At 38.9% G+C, this 17,685-nt stretch overlaps 2 protein-coding genes across 13 annotated transcripts in view; one reads left to right on the plus strand and one right to left on the minus strand.

The window, feature by feature from the left end:
* Window positions 1–10,103, minus strand: part of POU4F2 (POU class 4 homeobox 2) — a 58,438-nt gene extending 48,335 nt beyond the window's left edge. Inside the window, exon 1 of the mRNA XM_039876008.1 lies at window positions 7,549–10,103. The gene's annotated coding sequence lies outside the window, so the exon portion shown is untranslated. The remainder of the gene's footprint in view (window positions 1–7,548) is intronic.
* Window positions 10,104–12,401: 2,298 nt separating this feature from the next.
* SLC10A7 (solute carrier family 10 member 7) overlaps window positions 12,402–17,685 on the plus strand; it is a 198,981-nt gene continuing 193,697 nt past the window's right edge. For 5 of the 12 annotated variants that reach the window (XM_039876009.1, XM_039876010.1, XM_039876012.1 and 2 more), the window contains exons 1-2: window positions 12,403–12,735; window positions 17,302–17,384. In XM_039876009.1, the coding sequence (XP_039731943.1) occupies window positions 12,636–12,735; window positions 17,302–17,384 (183 nt within the window). In that variant the 5' untranslated portion in view covers window positions 12,403–12,635. Of the gene's footprint in view, window positions 12,736–17,301; window positions 17,385–17,685 lie in introns of all 12 variants that reach the window. The other 7 variants (XM_039876015.1, XM_039876016.1, XM_039876017.1 and 4 more) reach the window with 2 other exon arrangements.

Raw genomic sequence — 17,685 nt, forward strand, 5'->3', positions numbered from 1 at the left:
CGATGATGTCAACCACTGAAACAAAGCAGCTTGTGAAACAGCCACAGCCATGGCAGCTGCAGTGCACTTGCTCTCTTATAACCTCATTCTTTGCTCTCCACTGTGGAATTGTTTGCCTTCCTGATCTAACCATGTACCGCGGTATCTATTTAAAAGTTCACAGAAGAAAAATACAGTCTAAAAATAACTAGTGACTTCACTACTGGTAGCTGGTACTATACAAATACACTAGACAATATCTCAAAAATAATGTGCTTGTTTTAAAAATTTCAAACTCCAAGTTTGGAGATTTTGATAGTCTTTCTGGATCTGTTCTTAAGTAACTTCAGAGAAGGTGTTAACATTTTGGCGCTTCTATATCTCTGTTTTTAAAATGAAGAAAATTGTATAATGTCCCTGTGCAAAGGTTCTAGAAAGGCATTAGATGTCTTGCCATCATTGTATGTTTTGTATTAGAAAGTCTGAGACTTTCATCCTATTCTGATCCTAATTCCATCCCACAAATATTAATGTTTAGGATCACTGGTGACTTTTTCTCCTCTTTAAGAACAGGAATAAATTAACATTTATTGAACGTTAACTCTACCGCTGGTACTTTATCTATATTTAACCCTCATGACAATCTTATGAAGTAGGTATTATTAAACACACAACATGTTTTACTAGGGAGTGGAAAGGTCAGTCGACTCTCAGTGAGAAAGCATGAGATTTTTATGTAATTCTTAAAAGTGACAACAAAATCATGTCTTTCCTGTGATTTTTGAGAATTCAGGTTTGCCAGATATTAACCTTGCCCCTTGACTATTCTGTTCTTTCAATGAAGAAACAGACCTATAACTGGAGTTAGGTAATTCATTCAAATGGCGGATGTGGAGTTCGAAGCCTTTAGGTTTTCACTCTTTTGCATTCTTAAGTGTTTTAAAGTAAGGCATTTCAAATGGGTTTTAGAAGTGTTTTCATCTGTAATCACCACTTAGCCTTCAACATAAATCTTGAGGTAGATGACTAAAACGATCATGAGAAAGTCATAAAGCAAGAAGATGGAATCATTTAAAACATGTTTATTCTCTCCCTCTTTATTGTGTTTAGAGCGTTTGGTTTTAGGAAATTCAACAAGTGGGAATTATACTATGACATGTGATAGATTCCAGCTGTTTGCAAAGTGAAGAGGCATATGATTTAAAGAAAAAGGGAGAAAAACAGACTATTCACAAAGTACACTTTTTTTTACTGCCTTTCCCTACATCCTTCTAGAAAGCAATACAAAAACAAAATTTATTTTATTCTGTGATTAGTTATTTCTTAAAGTCTCAAGGTTTACATTTTGCTTTCTTGGGTTAGGCAGTGGGCGGATTTAGGCAGGTTTCCTATTACATATATTTCAAATATAGGGACCCATGTTGTGAAGAGATCAAAATATTTGGCAGATATTCTCAGCTCTTTATGAAGTGAAGACATGACATGTAACCAGAGGAAATGAAGATCTCATTCTTTGAAAAAATCCCAATCTTCTTACAAGTCCAGAGGAGCAAAGAACCAGAAACAGCTTTTTAAAAAGATATTTCAGTTTAAAACATAGCAGATGACAAATCCAGTCTTAGAGTCCTCTGGGGATCTGTCTATCAAATACTGATATATCACAGAAACATTTATTTTGTAAGTAATGTTAATGATATTCTCAGAGCTCTGTGTTTATTGTTTAACACTGCTATCATTTATTGATGACTAATGGCCAATAAACAGAGCCCCTTGCCTTTACGCTGGCTTCTAGTCAGTATTTATGGATGATGTCCATTAGTCTCTCTTGAAAGCCATTGAGACAATGCAGCTGGTACCCAGAAGAAGAGATGCAAAAGAACGTTATCTGCCACTCATGAAAAGACAAAGAAGTGAACTTGTAAGGAAGATGTGCTATTGCGACCTCAAAGAAGCACTTACATATAAGTACTATTGTGACCTAATATTCCAAATATTTGGCTCACCTTTTTATTCTAGCTTGTATCTCTAACAGACTCAATACTCTATATGGTTCCATAAGAGATTATGGGAATAAAGTGACTGAGATAACTTTAAGGAAAATAAATGTGCACGCATTTAAGAATGTGAAAATAAAGGAATGATAAGAAAATTTAATTACTAGAAATAGTAAAAAGAAGATGGCACGGAATTCAGAGAAAAATACATCAAAAAGATACAATAATTAAAACACTTGAAATTTTTGTTTGTCACACAGGAAAGAAGGAATCTAGTGGAGTTTTCCCCTTTTCTAATCTTAATCTGAAGACATATTTGGGTTACTGAAGTACTGTTACACTGATTTTGCAGCTAGCACATGTGCACTTAAGAATTGACTTTACCTTTCAAACGAACTCCTAAAGACGTATCTTCCAATTGTTTAAGAAAATTCTAAATTCCTAAAGGTTCTACACTTTCTTTCCCAAAACTGAGTTGTGTATCTAATTATCTTCACCACTGAAACTGCCTTTCTGGGAGGGTAAGTCCCAGTGCAGTGTACATGGGAGAAAGGACACTGTGATTAGGAACCAGGACTGCTTGTCCCAGCTCTGTCGATACGCAGCATGCGGTTTGTAGAAGGGGCACAAGTGGTTCTTGTTGGTATAATGGGCATGTTGGACTAGAATTATATTAAAGTTCACCTTCAGTGTTAAATTTCTAAAATTCCAAATAGACAAATCCAAATAGAATCAATTATCTAATAATTTTTATTTTAAACTCATGGCAGAAACATGTAACTTTCAAATGGAAATGAACATCTTGACCAGGAAAGTTCGTTTGCCTTATCTGAATTACTCTGCCTACCTTAGTATACCTTCTTACACTGTCTTCCTCTATACTATCTTAAATTGTCCTAATTCTCCTTACCTTTTCTTATTTCATTCAGTCATATAGCTGTCTGCTGAATATTTTTTTCAATATTTGTGTCTTTGATCTTTTGTTGGTTTTATTTCCTTTGCATTTTCCCTACATACCAGAAAAAAACGAACATTATGTCATGACAACCTCTGGCTACCCAAGGACATAATTTTCTAGACACAGTTACTATGTTCCATCGATACACTTTTTTTGGCTTCAGGTTTTTATATTACATTTTCAGGAAAGTGTTGTTTGTTTGGGGTCGATGCAGGCAAACTTGCCAGTGGGATTAGATGGTAAATTTTACTCATGTCCTAGCAAAGTAGACAAGCCGCACCCAGGAGAAGACAAATCCAGGGAGTTGTCTTAGGGCAGGAAGGACTTAAAAGTCAAAGAGGAAGCTTAAGAACCTTAACTCTTTCTCATCAGAGGCTATCTTGTGTAGATAGAGAGGGAGTAGCAAAATATTTTCACAAAGGCAAACCTCTGTAAAGGCCAGAAAATATTTTTGGCTTTGCTGGTTGATACAACTATCACACTATTCAGCTCTACTGTTGTAGTAAAAGCAGATGTCAACAGTACTAAACCAATGGGCATAGCTGTGCCTAGGTTTCAATAAAACTTTATTTTTGAAAACAGAATTTGTTTTTATTTACAAAAACAAGGGCTTAGTTTGCCCACCCTGGTACAGGGTAGATACTAGGCTAGTAATTTGAAGATGTGAATTTAAGAGCTCTGCTTTGATAAACAGTATAGATTAGTAAATGCCATTGATCCAGTCATTCCATTTTTTTCCTTTCTAGGGAAACACAATTGCAACAGTGCTTGAAGTAGAAAAAGAAAGTGATATTTTTCTTGGAAGTGTTTCAGGACTCAGGGCTACTTAGAGTTCATGAAAGAGCCTCGCTATTGATGCTAGGAGACCCGGTGTAGACAAAAATAATATAGATGCCTGGCTGGTGTGGCTATAACGTGTCTTTGGTTACAGCTCCCCCTTTATATCTGCATTCCAGCCAGCAAGAAGGAGGAAGGTATAAAGAGGTGACTGTGCCCCTACTTTAAGGATCTGCCTAGAAATCAGGTACTTCTGAGTAGATTCCATTCCTGGAACTTAGTCACATGCTCATTTACTAGCTGTAAAGGAAGCTATGATTTTTACATGGCAGCTGTGTGCCCAGCTAGAATCATGAATTCTACCATGAAGAAAAAAGGAGAGAATAGACAATGGGAGGCTGCCGGCTATCCCCTCTACCCATTCTAATTACACAGCCCTTAAATCAATCAAACAAGTTTATTCTTTCAAACGTGCACCATGTACGTAAGTCTTCAAATCACAGAGACAGAAGGCTCCCCCAATTTCTTGTAGATCTTTGCTCTTTCTTAAATTGGACTTGCAACTCTAGCTGATACCCCATCTTAGACAACAATCAGATAGCTAGCTATAGTACTTTTCCAAGAGGAGAAAAAAATGCCTTCTGGAGAATTTTAATGTGTTTGGCATTTCTCTCAGGAATATGAAGTGGGCAGCCATTCTGTGAATGATCTTCGACCTGCCCTAGAGGAAGACAGGCATCTATCCTTTCCCCAGAAAGCAACATGTAAAAGAAATTACACAGGTAATTACATATTAATTTTTTTCTGATAATGTAAAGTTACATATTTCATTTATTTTAAACAACAAAACCTATATTATTCATGCTATTTTCCACACATACATGCTTTTGATTTTTCCCTTTTTATCTCAGTCATTCTTCATTAATGGTGTCAAGTTATATCTTTGTTTTTAGCTTAGCTAGTTTTTTCAAGTGCTTCTGTGATATTGTTATGCACAGTGTTGGCTTTATTTCTTTTCCTCTTTCTATCCTTCATCATTTATTAATGACACAGATTGTGTGATGAAGAGTTGTCAACATTATCATTTTTCTATATTTACAGGTATAATAACTGCATTGAAGTGGATTTGTCATCTAATAGCCTTAAATGATCCCTCTCTCTCGGGCTGCATTTCCCTCCATTATTTACTGTGCCTCCCAATAGCTTATCATCCACTGCTGTCTACTCTCCTCTTTGTCCTTAATTTCCTGAGACAGATTTCCACTTAAGAGACTGAAAAACTATTAGATGGAGAGTTTCCACAAACCACGGGAGAGGTACGTTCACCCACTATAGGTTAAAGAAAGAAAGTCGCATTATATCTTCCATGCTGACAAACCCAGTTGCTATCAATGTAAAGAGAGAATAATCGCATTTGAATTGAGGGAATCTACATGCATAACTCTCATTAACACAAATACAGTAGAAGCTGAGTACCTAAATTCCCGTGCAGAGAAAAGAGAAGTGGTTATATTCCTAGTCTAATGTAAGACATGGCTTCCTCTATTTGAGTTGGAATTTTCATAACTATTTAATATTAGTCTGTGAGTTGTTCTAAGGAGAGCCAATATCAAAGAAGAAAGTAGTACTCTGTCTCCTTAACGCATTTTAGCAACGCCAAGAGAAACAGACTACCAGATATTTATTTTGGAAATTAGCTAGCTAGCTACAATATGTTTTCAAATTATGTATTTATGGGTAGTATATTGTTGTAATTGGCAAGGCCATTATATATCTTTATCTTTGCTATCTTTAGAATACAGAAAAATAAGTCAGCATTTCCTTTCATGGTAACATTTTGGAGCTAACAATATTCACTAGTATAAAAAGCATTCTCTGATCAAAACAGTTGCTCTTAAATATGTGTTTGTTCGAAGATTACATGACATGCCAATGATTATGTCCTTATGGATGTTTTCATTTAATTTGTAATTACTTTAAGTGATTAAAAAGAATATGAACGACTTATTTAACTACTTGAAGAAAAAATATAAAATATTACCATGCCCTATGTAATTTTCATAAATTATCCACCAGTAATAAATTACTTGGCTTGATTATTGAACCAAACACTACCATCTAAATTATGTTTCTAGGCATTGTCTGGTGGCTTTTATTTAACTTGTATGAATTGAGTTCTGACTTCCAATCTCCTTATAGGGCCATGCTAAGGCTGAAGAAGTTCTCAATGGAGTCTGTGGGAGTAGAATGAGTTAGAAGCATCGTGAGGACATGAAAGTGTTGGTAAGGTTTGGATAAATTATTGCAGCATAAGCAGCCAACTTGAAACATACAGAAACAACTACTTGTTTGATTTTGAACCAAAGAATTAATAGAGACTAAATGTTAAACGTTTCCCCCTTTTTTTTTTTTTAATCTATGACTCACATCATATGAGATATGTATCAGGTTCAGAGACTCAGGTGTCTGGTATGTACTTTGCTACTCTGTATACTCTGTATAACACTAAACACTCATGCATATATGACTCCAAACATGCCAAACACTCAGGATATATGCTACCAAATAAGTGAATTGACAGTGTGACATAGAACTGAAACAAGTAAATTGATCCAGGGAAATTTTAACTTCTGACACATGGTGTAATAACAAAAAGAACAACTACGCAAACATTACCGACAATAATTCCCATCACTACCGTCCATTTTTAAACATGTGCTCCTTGCCAGGTGAATACCTGACGAAGGCATTTTGGGGACATAACTCCATGAGGCACTTTTTTACTGATGACGAAACTAAGTCATAGAGAGGTTACATTATTTGCCAAAAGTAAATGGCCAGTGAATGATACTGCCTAAATTTGAAAGCAGTTTCATATTTGTTGAATTATTTGAATAAATGACTAAAATGATTCCAAATCCCACATTTCTTAAGCACTTCCACTAACATGATGCTTCTGAGTTTACCAGCCAGGTCCTGATTGGGTAGTAAGGAGGAACCTGAACGTATAACCATGCCAGGTTTATTTATTATGTGAGTCCTTTTGAATTGGTAAAGAAGATAAGTGACTCATCTGAAGGTCTCAGCTGATGAGAGCAGGGTCATGGCTAGAACTAGATTTTTTGGACTCCTGACCTCGCGTAGCTTCCATGTATGACTGCACTTCCATCCTGCGACACCTATTACTTTGCAACAGCCACCATCATCTAGGATACCTTATAACTGTCTAGACCGTGAGTACAGTTAAAAAATGAAAAAACTCACCTTCTGTATCACCCACCGTAACATAAGATACTGTTGTTTTTTTTCTCTACATTGTACCCTCTGATTCTATATCAACATTTGAGCCAATAATCATTTATCAAATATTTGTTCTATCTCATGGTACTATGTTAGCTGGTGTGCATGACAGTAAAATGAAAAAACTCACAACTCTTATTCCTGAGAAGCTTCTGATTTCGTCAGAGGAAAGTACGTACACAAATAACTTTATGGTAACTACAACAAAGGAGGAAACACACAAGAGGGAAAGATTATTTCTGGCTCAAGAGAGCAGGAAAAGCTTTCACCAAAGATGTAAGAGAAGCAATATCACCACATTTTTGACACTGGTTATGTTTCTGATATATTTACTCATCATAATAGCCCACAATTATCCCCCATTTTCAGATGTGGAAACTGAGGCCATGTCAAGTGACTTTCCCAGAGTCACTTGGGTATTGCAGTAAGTAGTAGACTTGGTATTTTAACCTGGGTAGTTGGATAGTTGAAAATAAACTCTTAATCACTAAGATATACCGCCTGGGATTCTACTACCCGAGGTTCTGAGGTCAAGCTTACCTAGGTATGAAGACTGATTCTGTCACTTATTGGTCTTGGGCAAAACTTTTACCTTCTCTTCATTTTCATATCTGTAAAATGAGGAAAAGAATACTTCTTGTTGTTTGAACGGCCAAATATGGCTGGGAAGTTACCAGAAGAAGACCACCTGGCTAGCCACTAAGAAGATATTTACTGTGGTGGGTTCACTGCCATTCAAGGGCTGTTTCCCAATTTCACAGGCTCAGAAGTCTGACTCTGTCAGCATTCTAGAGCTGACCAAACTCAGGGAGGCTCTCTCACAAGCACAACACCTATTGCGTCCAGGCATAGTGTGGTGAACATATTAAAAAATATTGGACTTTCCCAACCACTTAAAGTAGCCTTCTTGTTACTCTATCACGTGACCTTTTTTATTTTTATCATGGCACTTAGCAGTACTTCTTTTTTAATGTCATTATTGGACCACACAAGGAAAGCTACAATCTTGTCTTTCATTTTCCCTTGTAACCCCAATATCTAGAATAATGCTTTTGTTCAATAAATAATGGTTGAATAAATAACTGAGCATTTGTTCTATGCAAAGCAATGCACATACACTATCTCACTGAGTCTTTTCAACAGGTCAGTGAGATAGAATTCCTATCTCCATTTATTAAACATAAAGTCCATGAGAGCAATCATAAGATAGACCTGTGTTCTTGGAACATAGTAAACATTCATAAATATTGTAAATGAGCCACACTCAAAGTGATTGACTAACCAAAGTAAGAACTTAAAAGTAAATATTTGCCACATTAATGCCTATGTTTTCCATTATCTGTTGTTGAAGAACCCCAGAGCTACAGAAGCTCTGTTTTCATGAGCTCAAGCCTCCATTCTATCTGCCTCCTGGACATACTTATTTACATGTCCCATTGGCCTTGAACACAAGATATAAACTGACTTTATAATCTCCTCCCCCAATCTACTTTGTAAAGATTCCCTGGCTGAGCGGATGGTACTGGCACCTATCAGACAGATTCCGGGAGTCATTTTAGACTACTTCACATTTCCCCTAAAGATGATTGGTCATTTATTTTTGATTCTTCCTGTTTAACAGTTCTTAAACTAATCGCCTTTTCCAGCTCCATTGACTTAGTACTTCTTCCTGAACTATTGGTTGAGACTGCTTCTAAAGTAATCTCTCTAGCAAAACTAGACATGTCATCACTAGCTAGTTTAAAATCCTTCAGTGGCTTCTTATAGTATTTAATAAAATCGAAACCCTTTACCACAACATGAGAGGTCCCACACGATCTGTGCCCTGCCTAGCTCTCCGCCCTTTTTCCTTCGCTGTCCCTTCACTGACCCTTCACTAACTAGTCAGTCTAGCTACCTTGGCCTTTGAATTCCAAGGTGTCAGGCTCTTCTTTGCTGAGCAGTAACTTTCTCCCACTTGCCTGTCATCTTTCAGATCTCAAGGAGGCCTTCCCCAATCTAGATTATTCACGACATCCTATTCTTTTCCTATCTCAATTTGTAATTATATATTTGTTTTTATCTGTCTCCTCTACAAGATTATAAGCTCCTGGGGGCAGGTTTTGTGTCTTTTTTGTTCACAACTGAATACAAATCACTGACACATGCCTGGCACAGTGTAGAGGCACATTAAATATTTGTTCAATAAACAAGTATAATATTTATTGAATGAAGAGCATCATATGTCTTTTAGAGAAGCATGCTTTCACTTATACAGTTTGGCTGGGATGTCAGGTATAGTGGCAGGGGTAACAAGAAAAAATCGAGGTGATGAGGCAGGGGAAAGAAAAAAATGGACAGGAAAAAATAGAAGAGTGATAGAATTATTGAAGAAAGAGAGTAACGGATAAACGAGAAGGCAGGAAGGGCCTTGTAGTGGGTTGAATGATGGCCGCACCAAAAATAGGTCCACATAGGATCTCTGGAATCTGTGAATGGTACCGTATTAGTTTCCTAGGGTTGCGTTTACAAAATACCAACTGGATGGCTTACAACAACAAATTTATTATCCCATAGTTCAGGAGGCCAAAATTCTAAAGTCAAGGTGTCATCAGGGTTGGCTCCTTTTGGAGGCTCCAAGGGAAAAGCTGTTCCATGCCTCTCTCTCAGCTTCTGGTGGTGGTTTCCAAGCTGAATCCTTGTCATTCTTTGGCTTGTAGACCTATCACTCCAGTCTCTGCTTCAAGCTTCACATGACTTTCTCTTCTTCCTGTCTCTTTTGCGAGTCTTTACATGACCTTCTCATAAGGACACTAATTGTTGGATTTAGGACTCACCTTAATCCAGTATGACCTCATCTTAACTAATCACATCTTTAAGACTTGATTTCCAAATATGGTCACATTCTGAGGTTCCAGGTAGATATGAATATCTGGGAAACACTATTCCTAATTTGGAAAAAGGATATTTGCAGATAAATTAAGGATCTTAAAATGAGATAATTTTGGATGATCTGGGTGGGCCCTAAATCCAATGACAAATGTCTTTATAATAGAGAAACAGAGAAAAGACAAAGACACAGACAGAAGAGGAGGAGGCAATGTGAAATAGGCAGAGAGTGGAACCATGTGGCCATACAAGTTATGCAGACAACCACCAGAAGCTGGAATAGGCAGGGAAAGAAGTCTCTCCCTGGAGCCTCCAGAGGAAGGACAGCCTTGCCAGTACTTTAATTTTGGACTTCTGGCTTCTGTTGTGACCGAAATAACCAGGCCCAACTCGAGTGCTCTAATCCAAGAGACAGTTTATTAGCTGGCGGCTGTCCTTGCAAAGGAGCAGCCCCAAGACGCAGGGGCACAAAGGTTTTAAACCCTCGATTCCATCCCCCGCATCCTTAATCTTTACACAAAAGACTATATCTCCTCCATTCATTAACTGATAACTAAGAGGTGGGTAAGCAAGCCGGGGTACAGAAGCAGAATGCATCATTGTTAAAATATTTTGTACCTATAGGCAGTGATCCGGCCAGTAAATCCCTTTAGTTAATAAATTTTTAGCAGATAACTAACTAGAAGTGAGACATGGCGGTTAGCACGTACCATGTCTTATCCTTAACCTATTGTTTCTAAAGGTGAGGTCACTACAGCTTCCAGAACTACAGAGAATACATTTCTGTTATTTCAAGGCATCTAGTTATAGGTGTTTGTTATAGCAGCCATGGGAAGCTAATAGGGCCTTATAACAGAATTCACAGTGCACTGCATTGTTTTCCTTTAATTACCATTGACAACAAAACTTTTCCATGAATTAGATTCTGCTATAAGCAGATCAAAGAGTTCTTAGTAAATATGTGAACAGCCATAAAGTTAAACTGGCTCAATTTCTGTAAGCATAATGTTTAATGATCTTTTAATACAAGAACCCACCTTCAATGACTGAGATGTATGATTCTTTAACCAAGTGAGAAATTACTCTAAGAATATAATTGTGTTGTAAACTACCTTTCATGTATCTCCACTTATCTTTTGACTATCTGATAATTAACATCAGATTTTATCATACCTCATGTGTTTTCTCTTTTCAGGCTATTTAATGTCATCTGTGTTTCCCTATTAAGTTCTTTTTATCTTGAGATTCACTTTTGTTATTCTACCTGATATATAATTAGATGACACTCGTACTGTGTAACCTTCAACTGGGAGCACGACTGCATAAACCTGCTTAGTTTTTGGACAAGTTGTGTCATCAAGATAAAGCTAAATTAATAGAGGATGTCTTTTTCAATCTTTCAGTATTCTCGGAATTAAGGTGTGGCATCATTGAACAATCTCAGAAGTCCCTTCCAAACCTTAAGTTCCATAGTTAAACATTTAACTATTAGATATCAGACTATTTCCAAAATGTCACGCAGTATTTTATTTGGGTGCATAATGGGGAAGTTCATTCATTAAACTATCAATGTCACCGCTTGCCAGAAAACGTTTGAAAGGAGAAACTAGGGGCCGAGCAGAATCTAGCACATGGGGCAATGGAAGGCTGGAGCCCCACTCTACTCAGCCAGCCCCTCATTTTTGCCTCGGGGTCCCTGACCCCTTCCCACAGTGGTCCTGCTGCTTGGGTGGGCAAGCTCTGCCGGTCAAGCTTGAGCACTCACCCACCGCCCCGAAGGAAGGTTTGATTCTCACCTCCCAGTGGGGATATGAACCCTCGCAGAGTCCTCCCCACTCCCGGCAGGTGTAAGCGAGGGGAGATCGGGGCAGAGCGAGTCCTGCCCGGCCTCGTGGGCTACAGGGGACGCTGGAAGGCAGGGGTCCTGTGGGCTTGGGCGTTGCTCGGCGCCCAATTTTCAACCCATCTCCGCAGCTAAAGCTCTCCCCACGAGGGAGTCGCTTTTCCGTGCGGATCTCGGAGCACTTCTAACTCCAACGGCTCTGGCGGGGAACTAGGAGACCGAGAGTGACCTCCCCTTCCCCCCCGCGCACACGTCAACGCGGGCGTCGGGGAAGCGTCGTAATGCCTCGAAGAAGCGCGCATAAAAAAAAGGAATTTTTTTTAAAAAAGGAAAAAAAACCTCTGCACCTCGCCGCCGCAGCTGTCGACAGAGAAGTCCCTGCTCGGAGTACATGCTAGCCCTTCCCGCAGTCTCGTGTAGAAGCCAAAGAGAGCCTGTCCATAGATGTGCTCCAGGGGCGCGGACACTTGTGCCTAAAGGCGTGTCAAAGAGGAACCCTTGATGAAGCTAGGTGTCTGTGGCCCCTCACGCTCCTCCCTGTCCCAGTCATTCCTAAGGTTCTGCAGGTCTTGCAAGTGGCGAGTCCATCAGCCCCACCCGGCGGCCAGACTCCTTTTCCCGATCTCCAGCGCAGGCTGGCCTGGCTCTGGTCGTGTGTGCGTCTATTAGGAGGTGCGTGGTAGTGATGGCGGCGCTCAGTGAGGCTTTCCTGTCACTGGATACTACTACTCCCAGCCCTCCTCGAAGCCGTCTGAGCAACCCCTCGGTCTTCACTTTACAAGTAGCAATTTGACTTGCTCTGCTGCATGTCAAGAGAGACCGTGGAAAGTGTGGAGACGCCCTGGGGAATAAGCGATCGCAGCTTAAAAAGAAAAAAAGCCAAACAAATAAACAAAACCCACCCACCCTAACAAACATGAGGCTGCTGGAGAGAATGAGGAAAGAATGGTTCATGATTGGAATAGTGCTGGCGATCGCCGGAGCTAAGCTGGAGCCGTCCATAGGGGTGAATGGGGGTAAGTCTACTCCTTCGCACGCTCCACCGCGATTCCCACTTCAGAACTAATTTTCGAGTCTTGGAAAGGAGAGGAGACTGTAATTGGGAAGGGTCTGCCTCTCTCAGGAGCACGATCAGCCCAGAGTGTCTTTTGGCCCTTTCGCTGGTTTTTTAATTTGCCAGCCCCGGAGAGGATTTGTAATTAGGAATGGGGCAAAGGATTTAGAACGCGGGTTACCTCTGCCGCGAATAATCGGTGAGTATCTTTAGTATCGAGAAGTCCGGTTGCTGAGAATGAAACTTATTTCTCTTACCCTGAAACTAACATCCTGTCCCACGGGATGCTAGGTTTCCAAGAGGTCCTTATCTATCTGTCTTGGAGTAGACACCATTACCTTGTCTATTTCCGACCCTCCGCCCCCCGCCGTAAAAAAAAAAAAAAGCGGGGGAAGAAAAAGAACAAGGAACACTTCTTCCTCCTCCGACTCAGATATTGTGGCCCACATGTTGGAGAGTGATGATTTGTAGCAGTTGCTGCTGCTCCAGAAACTCCCAAGCTGACTGACACGTTGCACATTTTCATTACAGGACAACACCACTTCCGTGTGCTGTTGGGACTCAGTTGCTTCACTTAGCAGCCTAACAGACAGGCTGTGTTAGACTACGTGTAGTGTGTATTTTGGCAAAGGAATGTAGGCGAACCAAAATCATGCTCAAATATCTGAATAGTGGGAGCCTTGTCATGTGGGAATGGGCATAGGTGGAAATGACTGGAAATATCAATACCTTTTATGCCCCCGCCATCCCTTAGACAATCATGCCCCACTTTTCGTAAACATTAACTGAATTTCTTCAATTCATTGTCTTTTTGGCCTTGTTTGTCAGTTTCCATGTGTATTGACAGGTTTACTACATCAATCATACAACAGGGACAGATAAGGAGAGAAGTGAGCACACACAATCTTTTTATGTTAGGAAGTGCTCAGGAGGATATTTGAAATTATTTGTGCTTTGTTGTTAAAACATGATGGAAATGAATGAAATGATTGCTCAGAAGAACAGTTGTTCCTTCTACTGTCTACCTTCAATACCTTCATTTATAAGCAGCTTCAGGGAACATTTAGAAGGAATTACTTGAACAAAGTTTGTAGGGATTAAAACTTTTTGTTTATGTTTTTTTTCCTCTTCTATATTCAACTTAGTACAAAATATGCAGGATATATCATTGAGAATAAAGCTGTTATTTGTGGAGGTTTCTCTCCCTGAAGGTACCAGTTTCTTCTTTGACACAGCCTCTCTTTGAGCTTTTGGGAAGCTTGTGAACATTGATGTTTCAGTTTCTGTCAAATGAGTACTCCCTGTTCCTGCAGTTAGCTGGGTGCTAAGAAAGTTAGGGAGTGTCTCTGGTGATCTGGAATGCACACTTTACTAGCTTCACTAGTACACTTTATAGCTTCCGGTGTTAGATCTTTTATTTGCTCCATGTTAAGGTGAAATTGTTACAGGCGGTTGTATGATCTTTAAGTTTAGATCAGCAGGGCCTGGGTTTGGTAAAATACCTTTTATCTTACATTCCAGGGGTGCTCTGTGGAAAGAGGGTTGTGGAATGCTGAATCACTTCCCTAAGGCTTTCCTCCAGTAACATATGTGAGATGGATTCTGTAATCTTATTTTTTTAAGTAGGAAAAGTTTTGGTAGTCTTCAATTTGTTAAGATGCTTACTTCACCTTTACCTGGGTCAATACCTTAAAGAATACACTCTTATTTTTTAGTGTAAGACTTCTCTTAAAGTATCAACCTATGATCTGAACCTCCCTTTAAAAAAGGTGAGTTATGTATGGTAGGGAATTTTTAAATGTGGGAATCCTAAAATTAAAGATGTCGAATGACTTTCCAAATGGTAAAAAGTATAATGGGTACTAGCTTAGGTAATTTAATTATTAATTCACGGGGTTTTTTACTCAGTTACATTTAATTTTTAAATATATAGAAGAAGGTTGAAAATAAAGAGCCACAGTAGATGTAAATGTATATAGATTCTGAGATGTCAATAATCTGTCCCACTGTGACCCAGAGAAGCCCTTGAACTATGCACACATTAGAGTTTACTGTAGTTCAACCCCACGCTAGTCATTCTCAGGAAGAGAAAGGTTTACTTTTTTGGAGGTATAGAATAAGTTTCTCATTTCTACCTGCATCTGAAATTATTCCCAGTAATAACACATAAATCCTAAGAAGGAAACTGCCTTGTTTTTCCATTAAAAAAAATCATAATCAGAAACATGCTATAAACTTAAGTATATTAGCAAGAATATCTTAGATTAGTTTTAGAAGTGAAGTTTACTTTAGTGATGAATAGATTTTATGAAATGGCAATAATTCCTTCCATTCTTAAGTGTTCCAGATCACCCCCCTCCCCTGTCCCCACCCTGGGCCATTAAAAAGGATGAGTTTTGGAGCTCCGAAATTGCTTCATTTTTTTATAGCCAATTTGTCTTTTGATTTTGCTACCTCATTTCATTTTCAATGATAAATTTATTTTTGCTTTTGTTTAAAGGAAAAATTAAAACTTATATTTCCACTTTAGCCTTATAGTCATCTTAAGATCTAGATCTGGTTATTTTGGTAAGGAGGAGGATATAATCGTTACCTTGGAGAGGGCCAGATATCATTTTTTTATTGTAGTTTCAACTTTCACCTCATTGCAAATATTCACCGAGTTTTTATTGCAGCCCTAGGTGACTTCTAGTTCCACATTCACGAGTTGAGTGGTCTATTAGCATTTCAGTGATGTGTCTCAAAGGGGCTTTAGGTTTCTCCAAATTAGAATGAATTCCTCCTACCATTTTAAAAGGTCTCTTGTAGGAGGGCCTGGAACATAAGAGAATTTGATCTTCATTTCTTTTATCTACTGATATACTACAAATGCCTAAGATATAGTAGCTGCTCAGTAAATATTTGTTGACTGAATGAATGGTGATTTTTCCTGAGCTTGGAATTGAGAAATATCTGTAGGTATGGTGGAGAGTTACAAGGAACAGAGGAGCCACGAATACATCCTGTTATTTTGCTTAAAGGGCTTCTTAGTTTCTTAGGACTGCCACAACAAATTACCGCAAACTGGGCAACTTAAAACAACAGAAATTTATTTTCTCACAGTTCTGGAGGCTAAAGTCTGATCAAGATGTCAAGAGAGCCATGTTCTACTGAAGGAAGGATTCTTTCCTTGCTTCTTCTAGCTTGTGGTAGCTGCTGGCTATCAGCGTTCCTTGGTGATAAAACCCCTTTCTCTGCCTCTGCCTTCACATGAGCATGTTTCCTCTGCATGTGACAGTGTCCAAATTTCCTTCTTCTTATAAGAACACAGTCATCGGATCAGGCCCCACCCTAATCCAAGAAGAATTCATCTCAATTCGATTATATTTGTAAAGACCCTGTTTCCAGATAAGATCACATTCGCAGGTTCTGGGTGGACATGAATTTTGGGGGATACTATGCAGCCCAGCACAAGAAGGCTGAATAGAATGTCAAATATGAGACGATCTCAGATTTTAAACTGTTTGTGTTTGCCAGGGTTTCTCAACCTTGGTACCACTGACCTTTTGGACGTGATAATTCTTTGCGGTGGGGACAGCTTTCCTCTGCCTTCTAGGACATGTAGCGGAATTCCTGATCTTCTAGATGCCAGTCGCACCCCCTGCCCCCTGAGTTATAACAACCAAGAACTTTCTATACATTGCCAAATGTCAATGGGGGATAAAAATGCTGTTGCTGGAGAATTACTCGTATGTAGGTATAAAATGGCATTTTTTCAGAACTATATCTTTTATAAGAATGCTGTTCGGTGGTTAGCACATTAGATCTTTAAGCCAATTGTGTACAAGCCACAAAAATAGATAAATGTTAGGGTTGCTCCTATTGTACTCATAACGTTAATGCATCTGGGATGATGCCAGCCTAACTCCAGAGAGGATTTTCTGGAGGACAAAGATCCAGCCTGTCTGGTTCACTACAGTATGCCCAGGGCCAGGCACAATTTCATAATAATTATAGTTTTAACAGCATATTGTTAGGTACTCTATAACTCTATCTACATTATCTTAATCACATAGTTAAGTGCTCAGTAAATATTTGTAGATCGAATACTCTTGGAGAGAACTGAATGTATGCATGAATACATGCTTTTGTTTCTGGTATCCTAGAAGAAATAAAATAATATTTGCTAAAGAGAAGGGAACTTCTCCCATTGATTCTCTCCTTTTGGTTTAGGGAATTTTATTTGTTATATAGGCATGAAGACCTATCTTGAAGGATGTTGACGTGAGAGCAGAGTTTATTTTTGAGTTTCTTTTTATTCTTCTGGTCTAAGGAGACTGCCGAGCTGGACAGCCATGGTCTTTGCCTTCTGGAAACTCCTCTCTGGAATTCGACTGCATCACAGCAAATGCTTAACCCTGTTAAGACAGTAGTCTACTATGACCAACACTAAGATTTAGAGTACTATTTGCCCTTCTCCAATGACTTTGTCTTTTATACCCAGCTATCTACTGGAAATTCTAACGGTAACTCATTTCTCTCTCTTTAGGACCACTGAAGCCAGAAATAACTGTCTCCTACATTGCTGTTGCAACAATATTCTTTAACAGTGGACTATCATTAAAAACAGAGGTACTGTCACCTGTGGGGCACATGAAAAGCGAGGAGAAAAATTTAGTCTGTACTTAATATTTTGAAAGATCAGAATCCTTTTGTGAAGCCATGTGTAGCTATAGTCTGAAGGCTTCACTATAACAAGATCATTTGGACTTCAGGCAGAAGACTTGTGTTTTGTACCTACATAATATAGAAACCCTATAGTTGAGCAGCATGGCCCCTGGGGATGTTATAATGAGTAAGTTTTTAATATGGCAACTGAGGTGAAGCATCTAGTTCAGGTCTTCCTCAGGTTATGGTGGTAACTGCTGTGGCA

The sequence above is a fragment of the Pteropus medius genome, unplaced genomic scaffold (genome assembly GCF_902729225.1).
Source record: "Pteropus medius unplaced genomic scaffold, Ma_sr-lr_union100, whole genome shotgun sequence".
Classification (NCBI taxonomy): Eukaryota; Metazoa; Chordata; class Mammalia; order Chiroptera; family Pteropodidae; genus Pteropus; species Pteropus medius.